The following is a 22,976-nucleotide window of genomic DNA, read 5'->3' on the forward strand; positions in this document are numbered from 1 at the left end:
TCAGAAATTTGACCCTTAATGGAACTTGCAGACAAATTCTTGTCAAGGCCATCCTGCAAAAAATGAAGAATTCTAGGAATCCTAAAGGAATATCCTTTGGAAGAACACCACTAAAAATAGGTTTTCCAAATCTTATGATAAATCTTTTGTGTTACATGCTTTCTAGCCTGAATCAGAGTATCAATAATCAAATCTGAGAAACCCCTATGTCTCAACACTAGGCGTTCAACCTCCATGCCATTAACCTTAGAGATTCCAGATATGGATGAAAAAGAGGATCTTGGTAAAATGGGTCCTATCTTAGAAGAACAATCCATGGTGGAGATGAGGACATCTGCACTAGATCTGCATACCATATCCTGTGTGGCCAGGCTAGAGTAATCAATATTGCTGAAGCTGACTCCTGTCTGATCTGAGCAATGACTCTATTCTCAACCTTCACCTGGAGGCCAAGATAAAAACTAGAGATAGATGGGAGGTGGGAGGGGTTTAAAGCTCTTGTATGGGTTCTTTACCTCCACCTAGTGGTGAGAAATATATCCCATATGTTATGGAGGACTGTGGACCATTATCATTGTGAAAGAAAATAATTTATCAGGTAAGCATGAATTATAATTTCATGGTGGTGAAAGTCCATGAGACCTCACACTGTTTTCTTTCTGTTTGTTTTTTTCATACGCGCATCTTTTTTCCCTGCTCCTTTTATTTTTTTGTTCTTATTTCTTTTCCTACCTCATTTTGCTTGGCTATATGTTAGACTGTGAGGTGGGAGGGGTTTTATAGAGCTTTTGGAGTTTGGGAATCTTTGCCTCCTCCTAGTGGTAGTTAAGAGTAATTCCCAGAAGTAATGGATTAAGGATTCTCACTACCATGAAAGAAATTAATTTATCAGGTAACCATAAATTAAGTTTTTACAGTATCTATAATAAATCCTGAAATGTGCAATCTTGAGGTCTCAAGTGCACTATCCCGTCATGCTCAGACCCAAAGGCTGATGCGCTGTAAGAAATACACACTAAATACTGTACAGGTTTTGGGAGAGACCTTGACGTGGTACCTGTGCTTGTCCCATCTGGCAAGATGTGGTAACTAACTCCAACAGTTTTGCTTTCAATCTTAGCTGAGTACTTGCAAGTGAGTGCTAGACTTCCTCTGTGTGTTGTATTAATTTGTTTTGTAATTTTCCCTATGGGCCTTGCACCCAGACTTTTCCCCAGTTTGTTTGATTGAGAGCTTGCGTTGTATGGCTGTATTAGGGACCCAGGTTTTGGGAGAGACCTTGACTTGGTACCTGGGGCTTGTCCCATTTTGCCAGATGTGGTAACTAACTCTTCCAGTTCTGCTTTTAATCATAGCTGAATACTTGAAAATGAGTGCTAGACTTCCTCTGTGTGTTGTATTAATTTGTTTTGTAATTTTCCCTATGTGCCTTGCACCCAGACTTGTCTGGGGTTAACTGCCTGAGACTCTGGGGAGGGTACAGCTACCTGTAAGTGCTATTGAGCACCCAGGGCTGTGCATGTTGCAGGGTCATAGGATGAGTACCCAGTCCAGTCTGAGAGTGCAGTCCTCTTCCGTGTTTTGTGTATGACAAGGGTGATTACATAAGTCTGTGAACCCTTGACTTGTTCCCAGTTTGTTTAATTGAGAGCTTGCATTGTATGGCTGCATTAGGGACAAAGGTTTTGGGAGAGACCTTGATGTGGTACCTGGGCTTGTCCCATTTGGCCAGATGTGGTAACTAACTCTTCCAGTTTTGCTTTCAAACTTAGCTGATAACTTGCAAGTGAGTGCTAGACTTCCTCTGTGTGTTATATAAATATAGAGGTTATGGAATATGAGTATTGTAGATCCATAAGAGGAGGCAAAAGACAAGTCCCTATAACCACTATGGAAGGTTTGTGACAAAATTTCCCATGAGGTGAAAAAAAAAGTCACAAACCATACCCCAAATACATCCCTCTGACAAACACTGTACTCTGAGGGGAAAGCAAGGCTCAACATAGACTCAAAGCCCCTCTCTCTGAAGAATCAAATGCACATCTTCATTCTTTGACCACCTCCAGTGGAGGCAAAGATAAGACAGAGGTACCTGTGAGGTGGGAGAGATTTTATAGAGCTTTTATAGGTTTCGGAATCTTTGCCTCCTTCTAGTGGTAGGAAACAGTAATTCCCAGGAGCAATGGATCGTGGACTCTTACCACCTGTATGAAAGAAATATACATATATTCTATGTATTTTTTAGAATATTTAAGTACATCTATAATAATTATTTACATTAATGAATATTTCTCAATATTTTAAATTTAAGAAATATATAACGCACCTTAAGATAACCTATGGCAGGTTAGCACACATGAAGTCGGGTTTGCACACATAAGTCTGACAAGAGTAAACGGGTGAATTTGCCTGTTTGCGGGCGCACGATAAATTAGAGCTCCACTTGTAATCTAGCCCTTAAAGGGATACTAAACCCACATTTTTTCTTTAATGATTCAGATAGAACATGCAATTTTAAGCAACTTTCTAATTTACTCCTACTATGAATTTTTATTTGTTCTCTTGCTATCTTCATTTAAAAAGTAGGAATTTAAAGATTAGGAGCTGGTCCATTTTAGGTTTAACACCATGGATAGGGCTTGCTTATTGGTGGATACAGTTAGCAAACCAATAAGCAAGCATAACCTAGGTTCTCAACCAAAAATTGTCTTAAAGGGACAGTCAACACCAGAATTTTTGTTGTTTAAAAAGATAGATAATCCCTTAATCACCCATTCCCCAGTTTTGCATAACCAACACAGTTATAATAATATGTTTTACCTCTGTAATTACCTTGTATCTAAGCCTCTGCAGACTGCCCCCTTATTTCAGTTATTTTGACAGACTTGCATTTTAGCAAATCAATGCTCACTCCTCAGTAAATTCACATGCATGAGCTCAATGCTATCTATATGAAACACATGAACTAACGACCTCTAGTGGTGAAAAACTGTCAAATGCAGAGGCAGCCTTCAAGGTCTAAGAAATTAGCATATGAACCTCCCAGGTTTAGATTCCAACTAAGAATATCAATAGACATTCCTGCTTTTTAAATAAAGATAGCAAAATAACGAAGAAAAATGTATAATAAGAGTAAATTAGAAAGTTGCTTAAAATTGCGTGCTCTATTTGAATCCTAAAAGGAAAAATTTGGGTTTAGTGTCCCTTTAATGTGCAAAACGCTATAGATTAGGCAGTCAAACTAGTGCACTATATTTAATAAATATTGAAGCAAATATCTGGTATTCAATATTGTGGCAACAATTTCAGTTTCAACAATCAACATACACCTCCTACAAAGGTTACTCTTCTCTATATCAGATATACTATTGATCTAATCTGTAATGCAAGTATTACGTTTATTATTCTTTCCAGGGAGTGCATTTAATAAAAAAGGCTGCTCAATATTTATATACTTCTTTAATTATATTGCGCAAAACTACAGAACGCTAATGCCAAACATTGTCATTATGTTGATTTCTGTGCAGAAAGTTTCCATTTAAATCCCTAACCCTCCCTTGACATGTTTTTTCTGTAACTGGCTTTTTCGAAAGATCAGTGAATAAAGGTCTTCCTTTAAACCCTTCATCCAGCAGCGCACACAGTCTTCTCTACGTTATTTATAAGATATTGAGTCCATTCTTCAACAACAAACATGAATTTAAAAAACATGTTCATTTTCTCCTTGAAAACCATTTCATTGACAGTGCAAATAACTGTGGAAAAATACAGAAGAGTTATGGTATAAATTAGCGGATTACTAATTAAATAACCTTACTGCAGGCTTCACTGACGCAATAAGAGGATGGGATCCAGAAATTGGAGGAGCCGGTATCAAACACCACTGTAAAGTTTTGAGGTGGGGTCCCAACGCTGATCTCCCCATAATATTGTGCCTGAAAAGGTAATGAACAGTTTTACATTTGGACACAATGTCATTTATTCTACTAGACACGAAGAGCCTATCTTCTACAAAAACTCATCTGGAATTAATAAAGATTTAATAGATCTTCAATAAGATTTTTAGTTTGACCTAAAAATATACCCCATCTTGTCCCCAACAAAACAATAATGGTTCCAATCTGCTATTTTATTAGGAGGAAACAGTATGCTGTAGGGCAAACAAGTAATATAATTTAGTATCATTAATATGATGAAAAATGGTTTAAATTATAAAACAAAACAATGATATATCATTAATATTACTATTTAAAGGTAAATTCATTTTAAAAAAATCACATGAATTTGAAAGACCACAATTTAAAATATGTTTTTCTCTGTGTATAAGGTTTGTGAGCCCAGGAGCATGCACATGTCTTAAACCATTTGGCAGCAGTGTTTGCAACATTGTTTATAGCAGTGTCATATATAGCTACGAACACTACTGCCATAGACTGCTATAGACAAGTGCACTCTTCTAAGCTCCTATTAGCATACCTAGGGTTAGTCTTCAACAAAGAAGACTACATGTTCCAGAGCATACTATTTTAAACAACTTAGGGCCAGATTGCAAGTGGAGCAGTATTTCACACTTTCACTCGCTCATAAACACGATCAAAGTAATCTTTTAATGCGGGCAGGTTAGCGCGTGTATTGCAAGTTGAAAGTAAATGGTCTGCATGTGAGTGAAACCCAATGCGTGCAAAAATCAGGACTTTGGGTATTGCAACCACATTAAGAGAGCTGTCTAAGAGACACTATGCAGACGAAAATGTGGATTTGTTTATGTGTATCGACTTACGAGTCCCACTGATTGAGCCACATCTGTCATATGATCCCATGACGACAGGATGATACAACATTAGTCAATACGGACATGTGGATTTGTTTACATATGTAATCTATAACAAAACAAAGCCTCCTAAGTGGCTAGAATAGTCACAAGATCACGTGAGGGTGGGCTGATGCTAAAATTGGCTGATGTGGCGGGGATAACAGCTGGTAGGTTCTTTTAAACAGGTGTCCTGTAACAATGCATGCATTGAAGCCGTTAAACCCTCTTGAAAAAGACTGCCTGGAGCTCAGTTGAAACGCGTAGAGGCGGTTAAAGGTAGACTTTACTTTACATCTGTGGGTGACCACTCTGCTGTCTATAACAAGAAGGTGGACTTGGATTGAGAGAGGGATTTAGTGAATCAGACGGACTCAGGAATGCGAAGGATGACGGATATCCTGATACACTGTTTTTATCTAGTAAGTGCAACTTTTTATTGTGCGTGTACCTATATAAAAAAATTGATAATAATGAGTGTTCTTATTTATTGTGATTCAGCTAACAGCATTAAGATCTGGGAACCACCCCAGCTTTTGAAAAAGCAGCAACGCTTCCACTAAGGTAGAGAAAATATAAATTGAAGAATTGAGGCTCATTCCTGATTTTATTACAAGACCAGAGACTCCTATTTTTATGCATTACTCTTTCTTTACTACTCAATGCAGCCTTTTAAAGAACAAGATATATAAGATAACATAACATTCACATAATAAGAACATAACATAGACTTATTATAGTGAGAAAAAACAACCAATCAGTACAGAGCATATACTATAAACAGAGCACCCAATTAACATACTTCCTCTTTCTTTTTGCTGCTCACTCAGATAAGTAGTGCAGTCATAATAATATTATTATTCATTATCATTATTGTTATAATAAATATTTTGTCCCTTTTATCGTTATTTCCGTTTCTGTTTCTCATTCATTTCTATATTTTGTCCTTTATATATGTGTATTTTTCTCCGGTTTTTTCTTTTACCGGTTTTTTCTTTTACCTAATATCCTTATTCTACTCCTCTATTGAGCGTTATCTTACCTCTTATTTATTTTCTTCAAATTCTTTATATCGTTCCCACTCTGTGTTTTATCCCTCTGCATGTTTTTTCCTCTGCATGTTTTTTTCCTTCCCTCAGTCCGGTCGCCATTTTGTGGGCCGTCCCTCCCGCCCACTTCTGCCGACGTAGCAACCTTGTCTCCTGTCAGCTGTACCTCTGCTGTGAACCGAGTGGTAAATTTGTATCTTTTCCACTCGGTCCTGACATTGCCTACAATTACAATATAAGAGATTTCTCCTCAGCCTCTGTGGCCATCTTCTGGCTGTTATTTTCATTACATTTACTGTGTATTTTTGCTATATACCAAACGCAATAAGGTTAACCATTTGAACCAAATATTTTACCTCAGAGAAAAAAATTTCTTGCCTCTCAATACCCTGTTTTGTTAAACTTTAAGTTTATATATAAAAAAATTTGTGCTTTCTAAGGGGATTTGATATTTAATTTATTAATTCTATATAGTTTTTACTTCACATTGTTTTTTCTCTAACACTATAAACAATGTCTGAAGCTCAATCTAAATCACCTCCCTTGACCTTACACACAGTACAATCAATGATTGACTCCTCTATGAACAATTTATTTAATAAAATGACCTCCTTGATAGGAGAGAAACAAAGAAAAATATCTTTAAAAAGAAAGAACCCTTCCATTGCTTATAAGGCAAGTAAAAAACTCATCGAAAAGTCTCGCCAATGTTTAACTGAGACTAATATTCCTCACAGCAAAGGAAGAAAAACCGCTGTTAACAGAACCCTGCACCCTGAGGGTAACCAAACAGGGGATACTCATGTATGCAAAAAATTAAAATTTAAGTCAAAAAATATTATTGATAATCCATCTTCAGATTCTGAGGAATCAGATGGTGACGAATACACTGATATCAATTCAGATAACCTAAATGATTCGGATAATTCCGATGGCTCCCCGGCCGCTAAAAAACCTAAAAAGAAAGCCAGAAAATCTGTTGAATACAGTGAGGATGAAGAGGACTTTTTAGACTGTTTGGGTAACCCTAGATTTAAACCTGATGACTTACACCATCCCCGGTCCGCCGAGTGGTGTCCCCCCCTGGATTTAGCTAAATTTATTGACCACCAACTACGTAAACCCCTAAAAAAGCAAACCCGCAACAAAATGAAAGCTGAATGTCCTCGTCCTCTGTTACCAAAGAACGCTTCCATCACCCCTGAAGTTGACCCCAAAATTTTAAAATTCATCGGTTCTCCAGGATATAAATTGAAAAAAGGAATTGATAGATCCTGGAAAATTTGCCAAGATAAACTTTTAGATTCAGTTGGTCCCCTCACAAAATTATTCGAATTATCTGAACAAGGCGTAGCCGAAAATTGCCCTTTGGACCCCTATGTGGTCAGAGAATGGGTTCAAAGACTCCTGTGTTTTATTGGGAATACAAATTGTGCAATGTCTGGAGAAAGAAGACGTAATATCTTGAGGAAAATAGACCCGAAAATTTCTGACTTTTCCTCAAGTAATATTGCTTCAGACAAAAAAGGTCTTTTATTTGGAGATTCTTACTTAAAGGACTTAAGCCAATACGTAAATACTTTCTCTAACCTAAATAAAGTGAAAACTTCCGTTAAGAAAATCTTTTACCCCAACCAGGGTTTCTCCGACAGGGCCGGGAGAGGCAGAGGCCGCTTTCCCGGCCGCCAAACCTTCTTATCCAGGTCTCATTAATATCCCCAACAATCACAATACCAACACCAGTTTCAATCTCAATTCCAAAGAGGTTTCTCTGATCCATCCACTTCCTCCTTCTTTCCAACAAGAGGTCGCCCCTGGATTCAGAGAGGTTTTAGGACCAGAGCCAGAGCTAGACAAGCTCCAGGTAAGTTCTTCACTTCCCCCCTACACCCTTTCTTTCCCAGAAAAAATTGGAGGCAGACTCGCCCTGTTTACTCAAAATTGGGCGGCAATTACTTCAGACCCTTGGGTTTTACAAACTGTATCAGGTATCCTCATAGAATTCATATCTCCCCCAATTCAAGTCTGTCTTCCACACCCAATTCAATTTTCTCAAGAAGACTCTCTTTTGGTCAAGAAAGAAATTTCTTCTCTCTTCTCCAAAAAAGCAATTCTTCCAGTTTCCAATCCCCAAGATTTTTACCTAAGCAATTTATTCTTGGTAAAAAAGAAAAACAATCAATTCAGACCTGTCATAAACCTAAAAACATTAAATACTTTTGTAGTTTATCACCATTTCAAAATGGAAGGTATTCACTTATTAAGAGAATGCCTAAGAGGAAACGATTGGTTGGTTCGATTGGATCTCACAGACGCATATTTAACCGTTCCAATCGCCCAAGAACATTGGACATTCTTGACTTTCCGTTGGGAAGACCAGTTTTGGAATTTCACTTGCCTTCCCTTTGGTCTGTCCTCTGCTCCTTGGATTTTCACCAAGCTACTGAAACCTGTAGTGGCCTGGCTGAGACTCCGAGGAATTCGTCTAATAATTTATCTGGACGATATTTTGATTATGGACCAAGATTTCCACTCCCTTCAGAATCATCTATTCACCACAATTTCTTTGTTAGAATCATTAGGTTTCATTGTGAACAAACAGAAATCAGTCCTTATACCCACAAAGTCTTTGATTTTCTTAGGCTTCAAAATCAACTCTATTCTCTCTACTCTGAGTCTTCCTTCAGACAAAGTAAAGAATATCAAAAAAGAAATTGCCAAAACTTTATCCAAAGATTTAGTTCCCATCAGAACCATAGCCAGAATAGTAGGGTTACTATCATCCTCTATTCAGGCTATTTTTCCTGCCCCCTTACATTATCGAGAACTTCAGAGACTAAAGATCCTTCATTTGAGAAAAGGTTTTTCTTATTCTCATTTGATTCCTTTGTCCCTAGAAGCCAAAGAAGAATTGTCTTGGTGGCTCTCTCATTTAGAAGCCTGGAATGGGAGAGCCATCTTTGGCAGAACTCCGGATTTCATTATAGAATCCGATGCCAGTCTTTCGGGCTGGGGTGCACGCTGCGGCCCTTCCATCAACGGTGGCAAATGGACACTGGAGGAGAAACGTTTCCACATCAATTGTTTGGAATTATTGGCTGGCTCGTTTGCAGTCAAAAGTTTTGCCAATTTTTCTTCTCCAGTTTCTATTCTCCTGCGCATGGACAACATTTCAGCAGTTCGATATCTCAATCGTTTAGGAGGCACCAAATCGAGGAATTTGTCCAATATTACCAAGGAATTTATTCACCTTTGTTTAGACAGGAATATTTCTATCAAAGCGGAATACATTCCAGGTTTATCAAATACAGCTGCAGATTGGGGATCTCGTCATCTGACAGATTCGAGCAATTGGAAATTAGACAGGAAAATGTTTTTAATCCTCCAATCTCTCAGAGGCCCCTTTTGTCTGGATCTTTTTGCATCCAGGACCAATTTCCAGATTTACCCATACTTCAGCTGGCGCCCAGATCCAGAAGCTGCGGCCATAGATGCTTTTCTACAACCATGGCCCCCCAAGAAAGCCTATGCCTTCCCTCCTTTCTCCATGATCCCGAGGACAATCTCAACAGTCCGCAGGGATCTCCTATGCCTAACTATAGTGACTCCCCTTTGGCCAACCCAATCTTGGTATCCCTCCCTCTTGGAGATGTCCACCAGTCTTCCAATCCTTCTTCCCCCACTTCCTCACCTATTAGTCAGTCCGGAGGGCGAATTTCACAGTCTAATTCTCCAAGGTTCTCTGTTCCTGATAGCTTGGACAATTTCAGGGGACCCTGGTCTCTCCGAGGCCTTTCGGAGAGAGCTAGATCCCTCATTCAAGACTCGTGGGCTCCAGGTACCCGCAGATGTTATTTTGCCGCATGGTCAAAATGGTCTAGCTGGTGCTTGCAAAGGGATTTGGATCCCTTTTCTGCGGATTTAACTGAAATCATTAATTATCTGTCACACCTCTTTGACTCAGGCCTTGCTTACAGATCAATTAATGTCCATAGATCGGCTATCTCCGCCAGACATCATCTTATCAATAATTCACCTATAGGTCAACACCCTTTAGTCTGTAGACTTCTTAAAGCCATTAGATTAAAACGTCCTCCTGTTCCCAAACATGAATTTTTCTGGGACGTAGACCTAGTTTTTTCTCTTTTCAAATCCTGGCCAGCTAATAACTTGTTGTCTCTAAAACAACTTTCCGCCAAACTCGCTACCCTTCTTTGCCTTATTTCTTTCAGAAGGGTATCGGATGTAAAAGCATTAGATTGGAACTCTAAACGTTTCTCTCCCGAAGGAGTCACCTTCTTCCTTTCTCGCAGAACGAAAACTTTATCCACTTCCATCTTTTACCCTTATCTGTCTTCCGAACCCTCTTTGTGTGTGGTCGAATGCTTAAAGTCTTACGAATCTAGAACTCTGACATTTAGGAAACCTATCCATAATCAACTGCTTATTTCTTTTGTTCCCCCCTATGCTCCTATCACCTCTACCTCTATCGCTAGGTGGGTTAAATGGGTCATGAAAGAAGCCGGTATCAACATTTCTTTCACAGCTCATTCTGTTAGAGGTTCCGCTGCTTCGAAAGCCTTTTTAAAAGCGGCTCCTCTGCAACAGATATTAAATGCTGCAGACTGGTCTTCAGATTCCATCTTCAAACAATTTTATTTCAGACCCATTCAACATGCCTCGCTTAATTTATTCTTCTAACTACTTTAAACTTGCATAAAAATAGGAGTCTCTGGTCTTGTAATAAAATTCCGATTATCCTAGTATGTGAAGGTATAATCTAGATTTTATTAAAGACACAGAGACGAGTATTTTCCCTCCTCACATAGATAATGGTGTTTTTTCCCACCCTAATAACCGTCATTATTATGTTATTAACTCTTATATATATTTTTTAACAGTATCCATGTGAATCCAATCCTTTCTCAGCCTCTGGATTCTTCCCGTCAATTCAGAAATCTCAACCTTCATTCACTGAACCCTGGACACCTGCGTTATCTTCTATCAAATTCAACATCCCATGGGATTTCGTCCATCATTTCTTCAAGAAGTTGGCGTTCATTACCCTCTGTTGTTTTGGACTTTTTGGTTTTCTTATGATGTTCAATATTTTATTCCTTTTGAGCATCAATTAGAAAGAGGAAGTATGTTAATTGGGTGCTCTGTTTATAGTATATGCTCTGTACTGATTGGTTGTTTTTTCTCACTATAATAAGTCTATGTTATGTTCTTATTATGTGAATGTTATGTTATCTTATATATCTTGTTCTTTAAAAGGCTGCATTGAGTAGTAAAGAAAGAGTAATGCATAAAAATACTCGTCTCTGTGTCTTTAATAAAATCTAGATTATACCTTCACATACTAGGATAATCGGAATTGTCTGGCATGTATATATCATTTTATAAACTAATACCTGCTCTTGTGAGTGTAGCGCCATCCTAAATTTGTGGATTTATACTTTATTTTAATGTATTTATGTTGTGTTTGGGGCACTTATTTTTGTAACTCTATTTGCGTTAATTTAGCTTGCGCTTCAGCAAACGCGTTTACTTTCAACTATCGCTAACTATAGCATACCACTTGTAATTTAGCCCTTACTAAATTATTTCTATCATCTAATTTGCTTCATTCTCTTGGTATTCTGTATTGAAAAGCATATCTAGGTAGGCTCAGAAGCAATGCACTATTAGGAGCCAGCTGTTGATTTCTAATAATCTAAACCATATCTGCCAGCACCCATATCTTCCTCTGTACCCTTTCAGTGGCGAGATTAGCGATTGTAAGAAATCTACTGAATGTACAGTGAAACCTAGTTTACATAATTAATTAATGAACTAGTACTAAAAAGAATACATTTGTATATTTACTGAATGCACTGCATATATTGAGTTAACATTCCCCCTCCACACTGCCGAGATCTGCATTCACTGGCGATGTGGTCATATTGCTGAAAAAGAAGCAATCCATCTACTATCCTGAGGAAGGCACATCGCCACTCATCTGTACAGCACAGGTCAGCCCACTTTTTATCGCCCAGCAGATGGGTTACAAGACTGGAATAAGTGATGCTGAAATGAGCATTTCTTGAGGACCTGATCCTTTGAACATTGGAACCTTAGTATGAAGAACCCTGGTCTAGTAGATAGACTTTAACAACAAAGGCTTGACTGTTACTGCTGCCACCAGCATTAAAGTTTAATTTAAAGGGACAGTCTACACTAAAATTGTTTATTGTTTAAAAAGATAACGCTTTTACTACCCATTCCCCAACATTGATATATTAATATACTTTATAACATTTAAACAGTCAAAAGTCCAGCACCCTTAAATGCCCAATGCTTGCTACCAGGGTTCCTGCAAACCTCCAAATAGATACACACATGATTAAGGGGTAACACCCCGAAATGATGTGGACTTTTTTCTTGTGCCATAATAAATTGGTTATAATTTATGCTGCTGCTATCCTTGTGTGTATCTAAGCCACTATAGACAGCCTCTTATCACATGTTTTTTTTATTTGCTTTTCACAACAGGAGACTGCTAGTTCATGTGGGCCATATAGATAACATTGTGTTCACGCCCGAGGAGTTATTTAAGATTTAGCACAACACAGTACTAAATACAAGTCAATAGATAATAAATAAAAAGTCATGTGATCATGGGGCAGTCTGCAGAGGCTTAGATACAAGGTAATTACAGAGGTAAAAAGTATATTAATATAACTGTGTTGGTTATGCAAAACTGAGGAATGGGTAATAAAGGGATTATCTATCTTTTTAATACAATAAAAATTGTATTATTCTTCAACCCCCTCTAATTACTTATAAAAACGGGATACTGACTACATAGTCCCCCTTCTGCCAGGAGATTTGCTAGCATACCCTGGCAATGTGTAACGGTATTACATGTTTCTGACAGCTATGGGGTTAAATAACTGCATTTTTTTCATAAGCCAAAGTCCAGCCACCATTTGCCTTAGCTGAAGGAGACAATCCAGGCTTGTAACTGGTGTAGACACAGCTAGTCACAGTTGGCTTTGGAGTCGGTAATCTTGTCATCTCTACTGAAGCCAATTACGCACATTTATGTGAAGACTGCCATGAGCTCTTTCAGTTTTTAGATTTGGAAAACCCACTATTTTTAGGCTTAAAAGGACAGTCAACACCAAAATTGTTATTTAAAAAGATAGATGGCACCTTTTCTACCCATTCCCCTGCTTTACTCAATCATATTATATTAATATACTTTATAACATTTAAACCTCTAAATTGCTGCCTTTTTGTAAGCCACTACAGACAGCCTATTATCACATGCTTTTTATTAGCTTTTCACAACAGGAGACTGCTAGTTCATGTGGGCAATATAGATAACATTGTGCTCACGCCCGTGGGTTGTGGATGACACTGCACTGATTGGCTAAAATGCAAGTCAATAGATAATAAATAGCCATGTGATAAGGGGCAGTCTGCAGAGGCTTAGATACAAGGTAATCACAGCGGTAAAAAGAATATTAATATAACTGTGTTGGTTATGCAAAACAGGGGAATGGGCAATAAAGGGATTATCTATCTTTTTAAACAATAACAATTTTGGAGTTGACTGTCCCTTTAACTTACAGAAAAGGGGGCAATATAATTACTGAAAGTATATTACAATGCTGTTTTAATACATTTTGTATTGCAATAAGAATGTCTTTACTGTCCTTTTAATCACAAACTTGTATGTGTTACTATTAATTACATTGCACATACAAGCACCCACACACATTTTTTTTTTGGTCAGGGCACCTTGATTATTATTATATTTGTGAAACCATGTTTTATTTAAACTGTATCTTTTTTTTCTATTTAAAAAATGTATTGAAAGAATGGTCTGCATTGTGCACTGTCTGTTGTGTTACATACAGGGAGTGCAGAATTATTAGGCAAATGAGTATTTTGACCACATCATCCTCTTTATGCATGTTGTCTTACTCCAAGCTGTATAGGCTCAAAAGCCTACTACCAATTAAGCATATTAGGTGATGTGCATCTCTGTAATGAGAAGGGGTGTTGTCTAATGACATCAACACCCTATATCAGGTGTGCATAATTATTAGGCAACTTCCTTTCCTTTGGCAAAATGGGTCAAAAGAAGGACTTGACAGGCTCAGAAAAGTCAAAAATAGTGAGATATCTTGCAGAGGGATGCAGCACTCTTAAAATTGCAAAGCTTCAAGCGTTTCATTCAAAATAGTCAACAGGGTCGCAAGAAGCATGTGGAAAAACCAAGGCGCAAAATAACTGCCCATGAACTGAGAAAAGTCAAGCGTGCAGCTGCCAAGATGCCACTTGCCACCAGTTTGGCCATATTTCAGAGCTGCAACATCACTGGGGTGCCCAAAAGCACAAGGTGTGCAATACTCAGAGACATGGCCAAGGTGAGAAAGGCTGAAAGACGACCACCACTGAACAAGACACACAAGCTGAAACGTCAAGACTGGGCCAAGAAATATCTCAAGACTGATTTTTCTAAGGTTTTATGGACTGATGAAATGAGAGTGAGTCTTGATGGGCCAGATGGATGGGCCCGTGGCTGGATTGGTAAAGGGCAGAGAGCTCCAGTCCGACTCAGACGCCAGCAAGGTGGAGGTGGAGTACTGGTTTGGGCTGGTATCATCAAAGATGAGCTTGTGGGGCCTTTTCGGGTTGAGGATGGAGTCAAGCTCAACTCCCAGTCCTACTGCCAGTTTCTGGAAGACACCTTCTTCAAGCAGTGGTACAGGAAGAAGTCTGCATCCTTCAAGAAAAACATGATTTTCATGCAGGACAATGCTCCATCACATGTGTCCAAGTACTCCACAGCGTGGCTGGCAAGAAAGGGTATAAAAGAAGAAAATCTAATGACATGGCCTCCTTGTTCACCTGATCTGAACCCCATTGAGAACCTGTGGTCCATCATCAAATTTGAGATTTACAAGGAGGGAAAACAGTACACCTCTCTGAACAGTGTCTGGGAGGCTGTGGTTGCTGCTGCACGCAATGTTGATGGTGAACAGATCAAAACACTGACAGAATCCATGGATGGCAGGCTTTTGAGTGTCCTTGCAAAGAAAGGTGGCTATATTGGTCACTGATTTGTTTTTGTTTTGTTTTTGAATGTCAGAAATGTATATTTGTGAATGTTGAGATGTTATATTGGTTTCACTGGTAAAAATAAATAATTGAAATGGGTATATATTTGTTTTTTGTTAAGTTGCCTAATAATTATGCACAGTAATAGTCACCTGCACACACAGATATCCCCCTAAAATAGCTATAACTAAAAACAAACTAAAAACTACTTCCAAAACTATTCAGCTTTGATATTAATGAGTTTTTTGGGTTCATTGAGAACATGGTTGTTGTTCAATAATAAAATTAATCCTCAAAAATACAACTTGCCTAATAATTCTGCACTCCCTGTAGTTGTTCTTGCACTTGTTAATTCTACATAGCATTTGAAAGGTCTGACACAGTATACATTATAGTACCATTTCTCTTCTACTTGTATTTAAGTTGTATAACATTATATATATACACACAAATATATATTACTTACATTCATATAATCATAAAGATTTTCAGAAGTGGCTCCAGCTTTAAAGGCAACAGACTGAGGAAAGCAGTGCAAGTACTTTTGAGTAAATACATCCGGCTTATGCTGTAATAAAAAATCTTCTAGTTCGTCTTTCTCACGTAGAACCTCTCTGATTGACTTGGCTTTAACCAATGGAATTCTAGGGGAAAAAAATGAAAACATACGTTTCTAGAGATTTGTGAATATGGTATACAATAAATGAAAATACTGATTTGTATATTCAACTGCAAAACATATTCTTACTAATAAGAAAACTTACTACAAAGCAGAAAAGACTCAGAGCAGGAACTAAGCAAGGTTTTTTTTTCTTTAAAACAATGTAAAGTAAAAGCTATTTCACTTTAAACTGACAGTAATACAACAACTGTATCAGTTTTGTACATTGTCTGATACGTATTCCTGCTACTGATTATTGTGCACCTATGTGAATCAGTAGGAAGTTCACAACTGATACTGTTATATTAGTTTAATTTAAATTTAAAAAGTTTCCACTTTAAAGGGAAATGAAACCCAGATTTTTTCTTTCATGATTTATAAAGAGCATGCAGTTTTAAAGAACTTTCTAATTTAAATGTATTATCTAATTTGCTTCATTCTCTTGAAATCCTTTGCTGAATAGCATATCTAGATAGGCTCAGTAGCTGCTGATTGGTGGCTGCACATAAATGCCTCATGTGATTGGCTCACCTATGTGCATTGCTATTCCTTTAATAAAGATATCAAAAGAATGAAGCAAATTAGATAATAGAAGTAAATTGAAATGTTGTTTAAAATTTAAAAAGTTTTCTCTACCTGAATCATGAAAGAAAAATTGTGTGTTTAGTGTCCCTTTAAGGCAAAAAACTGGCAAAATGGTTAAACGCTGCAAACTTCATATAAATAAAAGAATAGTTCATTCCCATTTTCAAATATTAAATTCAGTATTTCCATTTTATGGACATGTTACCCCAATGCTGAATCGCTTGAAAGTGATGATCATATTTGTAATAAGCTGACAAGAAAATATTACATAAATATCTCTACATAAAAAAAAGAAGATATTTTACCTTAAACTTTTCTTAGTAGTGACATAGCATTGTAAAGGGACTTTAAGCATCCAATCAAGATGTTTGCTCTGGGACTCGCAAGGTAGCATGTATTTGTCATTTGCAGGCACAAACACTTTATTTCCCTCCTTAAAGGGACAGTCTACTCCAGAATTTGTATTGTTTAAAAAGATAGATTATTCCTTCATTACCCATTCTCCAGTTTTGCATAACCAACACGGTTATATTAATATACTTTTTACCTCTGTGATTACCTTTTATCTAACCTTCTGCAGACTGACCTCTTATTTCAGTTCTTTTGACAGATTTGAATTTTAGCCAATCAGTGCTGACTCCTAGGTAACTCCACGGGAATGAGCACAATGTTATCTATATGGCACACATGAACTAGCTCTGTCTAGCTGTGAAAAAAAATCAAAATGTACTGATATAAGAAGCGGCCTTCAAGGTCTTATAAATTAGCATATGAGTTACCTTGGTTTAGCTTTCAACAAAGAATACTAAGAGAACAAAGCAAATTTGATGATAAAAGTAAACAGGAAAGTTGTTTAAAATCACATGCCCTATCTAAATCATGAAAGTTTAATTTTGACTAGACTGTCCCTTTAATTTAAGGAAGTTTACTGTGTAATCTCGTGAGATTATGGTGAAATCCCACAAGATCACAGTAAAGTTTGAACACAGCACTGATGATGCTGATTGGCTGGAGTTTGTTTTGCATGCAGATAAAAGTAAAAAGAGTAGATGAATGGTTAATGCTCACAGAGCACTTACTGTGGTGAGCTGAAGTACATTTGAGGTGTAATACTTTCCTTTTTATAGAGATGTTTACATGGTATTTTCTAGTCAGCTTTTTTACAGACATGCTGCATCATCATAAAGTGATTTATCATAGATGTAATTCCATTTACAGGAATATTAAAGATATTTTATATATAGTATACGGCAGAAGTGAGCAATATCACTGTATTGTTTTTTTTTGGATATCCTTTGTTGAAAATCAGGATTGTGCATAAGTTTGCAGCACTATACGGCAACAGTTTTGTAAGAATGTTATACATTAGCAAGAACACTAGATGGCAGCACTATTATTTATGTCATGTAGTGTTCCAGACGTGCATGCTACCTATTAAGATATCTCTTCAACAAAGAATAACAGAAAAATGAAGCAAATTTGATAATGGAAGTAAATTGGAAACTTTTTGAAAATTGTATGCTCTGTCTAAATAATGAAATAACATTTTGGTTTTATTTCCCTTTTAATGTCAAATGATTAAAAAAGATATCATCTTTTACAAATAGGGCATTTCATAAGCACCCATAAACATAAGACACATTTATTGAGGGACCCTACACCCTTTGAGGCTTTATGCATGAAAAAAACTCCATCTAGACATTTGATCTCTATCATTTACGCCCTTCTCCTTCACCCCAAGGACAGCCCCCTTCCAAATTATACCAGAAGGTGGCATAGAGAGTTGGGAACGGATTTGTCCGAGGAGGAGTGGCAGCGTATTTTCTGGGCTGCCAGGACAGTCTCGGTCTCAGCTCGTATACAAGAATCTCATTACAAGTTCCTGAGTAGATGGTATCTTACGCCATCTAGGCTTCGAGCAATCTACCCTAGAGTGTCAGACAGGTGCTGGAGAGGGTGTGGGGAGACAGGAACGATTTTACATATCTGGTGGGATTGCCCCCTCTTGGAGCCCTTCTGGACCTCCGTTTGGCGGGAGATTCAGGGGATTCTGGAGATGGATATTCCAAAAATCCCAGAGATATTGCTGTTCCATTTCCCCAATAAAATAAAGGACAGTCTGAAAAAGACACTTTTAAAATTGATGTTGACAGGAGCTAAGAACCTTGTCCCCCGGAGGTGGAAATCAGCTCAGATTCCCACGCTGGCGGATTGGAAACAAAGTGTGCAGGACATCTTGCTTCTGGAAAAATATCACTATGTTAGGATTCAGAAACTGGACGTCTATATGACGCTGCTGCAGATGTGGGATGGTGCCTGCTCAGCGGGCTAGTTAGTAGACCTGGAACCATTGTAACTTAATAGATAGGTGCATAATGTGAGTTACCTATTCCCTTATAATTGGGTGTTTTTTTTTTTTTTCTCTTTTTTTTCTTTCTTCTTTCATTCTTCTCTCATTTCCACCTCTCTCTATTTTAGTATCTTATATTTCTCTGTCTATTCTCTGACTATTCACTTATCGACATGAAGTCGAGGGGTATGCAAGGACCGGTCACTTTAGTAGTGATGACATACTGAAATAAGTCAATATCATTTTTATTTTTCTTTAACTGGCCCTGTTAGGTTTTTTCTTTTTTCTTTTTTTCTATGTGTTCGTTTTGCCCAATTTTTTGGGCATATCTACAAAAGTTATATTTCATGCTACAGAAAAATTTCTAAAAAATTGTAAAAACGGAGCAAAATGATTGTCAAAGCTTTGTCAAATTCTGTATATTCTTTTATGCCATACCATTGACTTTCATGTATAAAAAAAAAAAAAAAAAAAAGATATCATCTTAAAGTAATTGCATTACTTCTAAATTGAACAGTTGGGTATTTGCTCTTAATATAAAATTTAAATCTAACTGTTTAGAATTACTTTGTTATAAATATAAGCCCCACAGTAGAAACTGTACGTATAGTTTATGTGCAATAAAGCACCACAATGCAAAAGATTTGCATGTACAATACAGTTTAAAGCATTTAAAACTTTCATTTTGTTAAAAACATTAACATTGTTTTGCTTTCCAGGAACTAACCATTATATATAGAAATAATAATTCCATAATAACATTTAATGTGTTTATTGTGTATTTACTGTAAATATTTAACATTCTAATGTCCTTCAGATACAAGAAAATGTTATTTGGATTTTAAATACATATTTTCTATATATATATCTGTATATACCTATATATATATATATATATATATATATATATATATATATATATATATATATATATATATATATATATATATATATATATATTCTTATAGATATATAGGTATAGATAAATATCGGCTAGATTACGAGTTTTGCGTTATGAGGGGTGCGGTACTAACTTGCACGTTATTCTCACCATTCACTTACCTACAGCGCTGGTAATACAGGTTTTTATAAACCCGGCGTTAAAAGACAAGAAGTGAGCGTAGAGCAAAATTGAGCTCCATACCGCACTCCAATACCAGCGCTGCTTAAGTCAGAGACATCAATGGGGAGAACCGGCTGAGAAAAAGTCTAACACCTGCAAAAAAGCAGCGTAAAGTTCAATAACGCAGCCCCATTGATTCCTATGGGGAAACACATTTTATGTTTACACCTAACACCCTAACATGAACCCCGAGTCTAAACATCCCTAATCTTACACTTATTAACCCCTAATCTGCCGCCCCGACATTGCTGAACCTACATTATACTTTTTAACCCCTAATCTGCTGCCCCTAACATCGCCGACACCTACATTATATTTATTAACCCCTAATCTCCCTCCCCCAATGTCGCCGCAACCTACCTCCACTTATTAACACCTAATCTGCCACCCCCAACGTCGCCGCCACTATAATAATCATATTAACCCCTAAACTGCTGCACTCCCACCTCGCAAACACTAGTTAAATATTATTAACCCCTAATCTGCCGCCCCGACATCGCCGACACCTACATTATACTTATTAGCCCCTAATCTGCTGCCCCCAACATCGCCAACACCTTCATTATATTTATTAACCCCTAATCTCCCGTCCCCAATGTTGCCGCAACCTACCTACACTTATTAACCCCTAATCTGCTGCCCCCAACATCGCCGCCAGTATACTAAAGTTATTAACCCCTAAGTCTAACCCTAACACCCCCTAACTTAAATATAATTAAAATAAATCTAAATAAAACCTACAATTAATAACTAAATAATTCCTATTTAAAACTAAATACTTACCTGTAAAATAAACCCTAAGTAAGCTACAATATAACTAATAGTTACATTGTATCTAGCTTGGGGTTTATTTTTATTTCACAGGCAAGTTTAATTAGGTTATAGAGGGTGCTGCTTAAGGGCTAGCGTTAACAATAGGTAAATAAGAGATACTGAGATTAGCAGCTAGATAGTAAGTAGCCAAAAATCAACTGCAAAGAAAAGCGCCAAACAATAACAGGAAGGGCGAGACGAGTTCACGCCACAAATTATAGCTAGTAAGTACAAGCGCAATTTCGCAGTAGTGATTTGTAAGAGTTAAATAGTATATTACAACATCTATCTACATTTATCAAAACTAATGCAATTAGTATGATGATGCCAGCTCAAGAGAAAACATCTGATGCGCATTTCGCCAGCTGTGGCTTTATCAAAGGCTAACCGAAACTCAACTACCCTCTGCCTTATATTCAAGTAACAGCCAATCAAAATGGAGGGGAGGTGAGCACACCTCCCAAGTTTACAACCTATCACAGGATATTGAACCGAATTGGTAGTTCCATAATGACGTGTCTTGGAGAATCCTAATTCAATACTATATTACTTGGAGATGGCATAGTAAAATAATCTGAATTGTGGGTATATGACAATCAGCATAATAATATGCTATATTGCTATGATTCTATAATACCATTGTTTATTACCATATCACAATATTCTCACATTGGATTTTATTAGGTTTCTTAGGTGTATGGTTGCTGTTTTTGCAAACTGTAAATTATCCTAATATGTATACACAAAGAATATAATAGAAAAGGATAGACTTAATACATAACCCCTATAGGCGGATTCTTAAATGCATCCCAGTGTGTATCTATAACTTTAGAAAAATATAAAGGGCCAGTTCAACAGTCATTAAAAAGATGACAAGCTGTACACACCAATCAATATGTTTGTCGTAGAATAATAAATGTACCTAAATATAGGTTAATATAAAAAGACAAATCTCATTGTTAAGATATTAAAATATTGATGTCTTTGATTCCATATGCTTCTGTTGTCATAAGGTTCTGGAATATATATATAGGAATATATATATATATTTCTCAAATACCGTGATGCCTATTATATTTCTGCTGTATATATGTAGATCCAATCTATATTACATTGCTCTCAGTATGCCTTACTTTCTCACCCTCTAAAGTAAGATGGAGGTCACTGTATACCCAAACTCAGGTACTGCTGATACAAGAAGGAAATACACATCTCTCACATTGCAACTCACTAGGACATTACTGAGTCCTAGGCTATTTATAAGCTAGCATGCTAATATATATCCACTTTTGACTATACTAATCTGCAATTAGGATATTTTGGTTGTTTGTTTCTCCCCTAGCAGTTTCGCGACTAGAATATATAATACCTCCTGACTTCAGCATACCCGCTTCTTCAGTTATCTCCGGGAAACTATTTTCATCGCCACAATAGCCACAACTTAATCATTTGATGTAGCAGTGCTGCCAGCAGCCGAGGCAGCATTTAATGTTCATTAGATTCAGTGGCATACTTATTTCATAGTGTCTACTTGATTCATACAACAAGGTTATCCACCAACTCACATATCAAACAATGCACGTATAACATAGGTACCATTGCGCATCTAGAAGACCTACATACACAATTAGACTTCTCCATGAACCCAGCTTAGCTCTACCCAAACATACGTAAATATGTGTGTGTGTCTGTGTATGTAGACGTGCATATGCCTTTATAGGTATAGCCCCCTATAACTCTTGAAGCGGTTGTTTGTTACCCACAGTGTGACTTGGGAAAGGTTACCAGGTATTAAATCCTTCCAGCAGATCCTTATTGTCAGATAGTTCTCTTTTTTACCTCCTATGCATTAATTGAGAGCCTCTTACATATTATTTTATTATAGAAAGTCTTATTCGCATGTATAACCACCTCCTCCCCCTCCACATAAAGAACCCCCTAGTTTAGGGGGGCTTACTGCGCGGTTTGTCTTCCCTATACCACAACCTTAAGACCTAATTCATACCCCCATTTTTTTTTCTTTTGTGTCTTTTGCAAAGGTTATCAGTCATTGCAAGTCTTAAAGGATATTAGGTATTGCAAGTTTCACTAATTATATAAGCATGTTATAAAATCCTATAAAATTGAGGTTTACTAATGAGGCCCAATAGGGGTCTCCTTTGTTTACAATTGCCTTCTTTCACTTTAATGTTTCCTATTTCTTATGAAGGTCCAAGAGTGGCCTATGGTGTCTTGTAGAAGGTTTCTAAATGATTGACATCTGATTTATACAATGTCTGCATGGTATGTAAATTGTTTTCTTTACGTTTCTCTTATGTTTATTTACCACTCCTGTAATATTTAAGTCTTACCGTATGTGACATGCGATGCAAGATTGTACTTTTATGATTGATGTATGCCTTTCAATTTACCTCAATAAAAAAATAAAAAAAATAAAAAATATTTATGTCATCAGAGAGGATCTACCGATC

The 22,976-nt window shown here is 37.1% G+C and overlaps 1 protein-coding gene across 1 annotated transcript in view; it reads right to left on the reverse strand.

Annotated features, from left to right (window-relative positions):
- The window catches only part of LOC128662825 (cathepsin E-A), a 192,172-nt gene that overhangs the window by 163,015 nt on the left and 6,181 nt on the right, over window positions 1-22,976 (reverse strand). Inside the window, exons 2-3 of the mRNA XM_053716806.1 lie at window positions 15,440-15,617; window positions 3,818-3,935 (exon numbers count right to left, since the gene is read on the reverse strand). Coding sequence (XP_053572781.1) covers window positions 3,818-3,935; window positions 15,440-15,617 — 296 coding nt within the window. The remainder of the gene's footprint in view (window positions 1-3,817; window positions 3,936-15,439; window positions 15,618-22,976) is intronic.

This window comes from Bombina bombina, chromosome 6, assembly GCF_027579735.1.
Source record: "Bombina bombina isolate aBomBom1 chromosome 6, aBomBom1.pri, whole genome shotgun sequence".
NCBI lineage: Eukaryota > Metazoa > Chordata > Amphibia > Anura > Bombinatoridae > Bombina > Bombina bombina.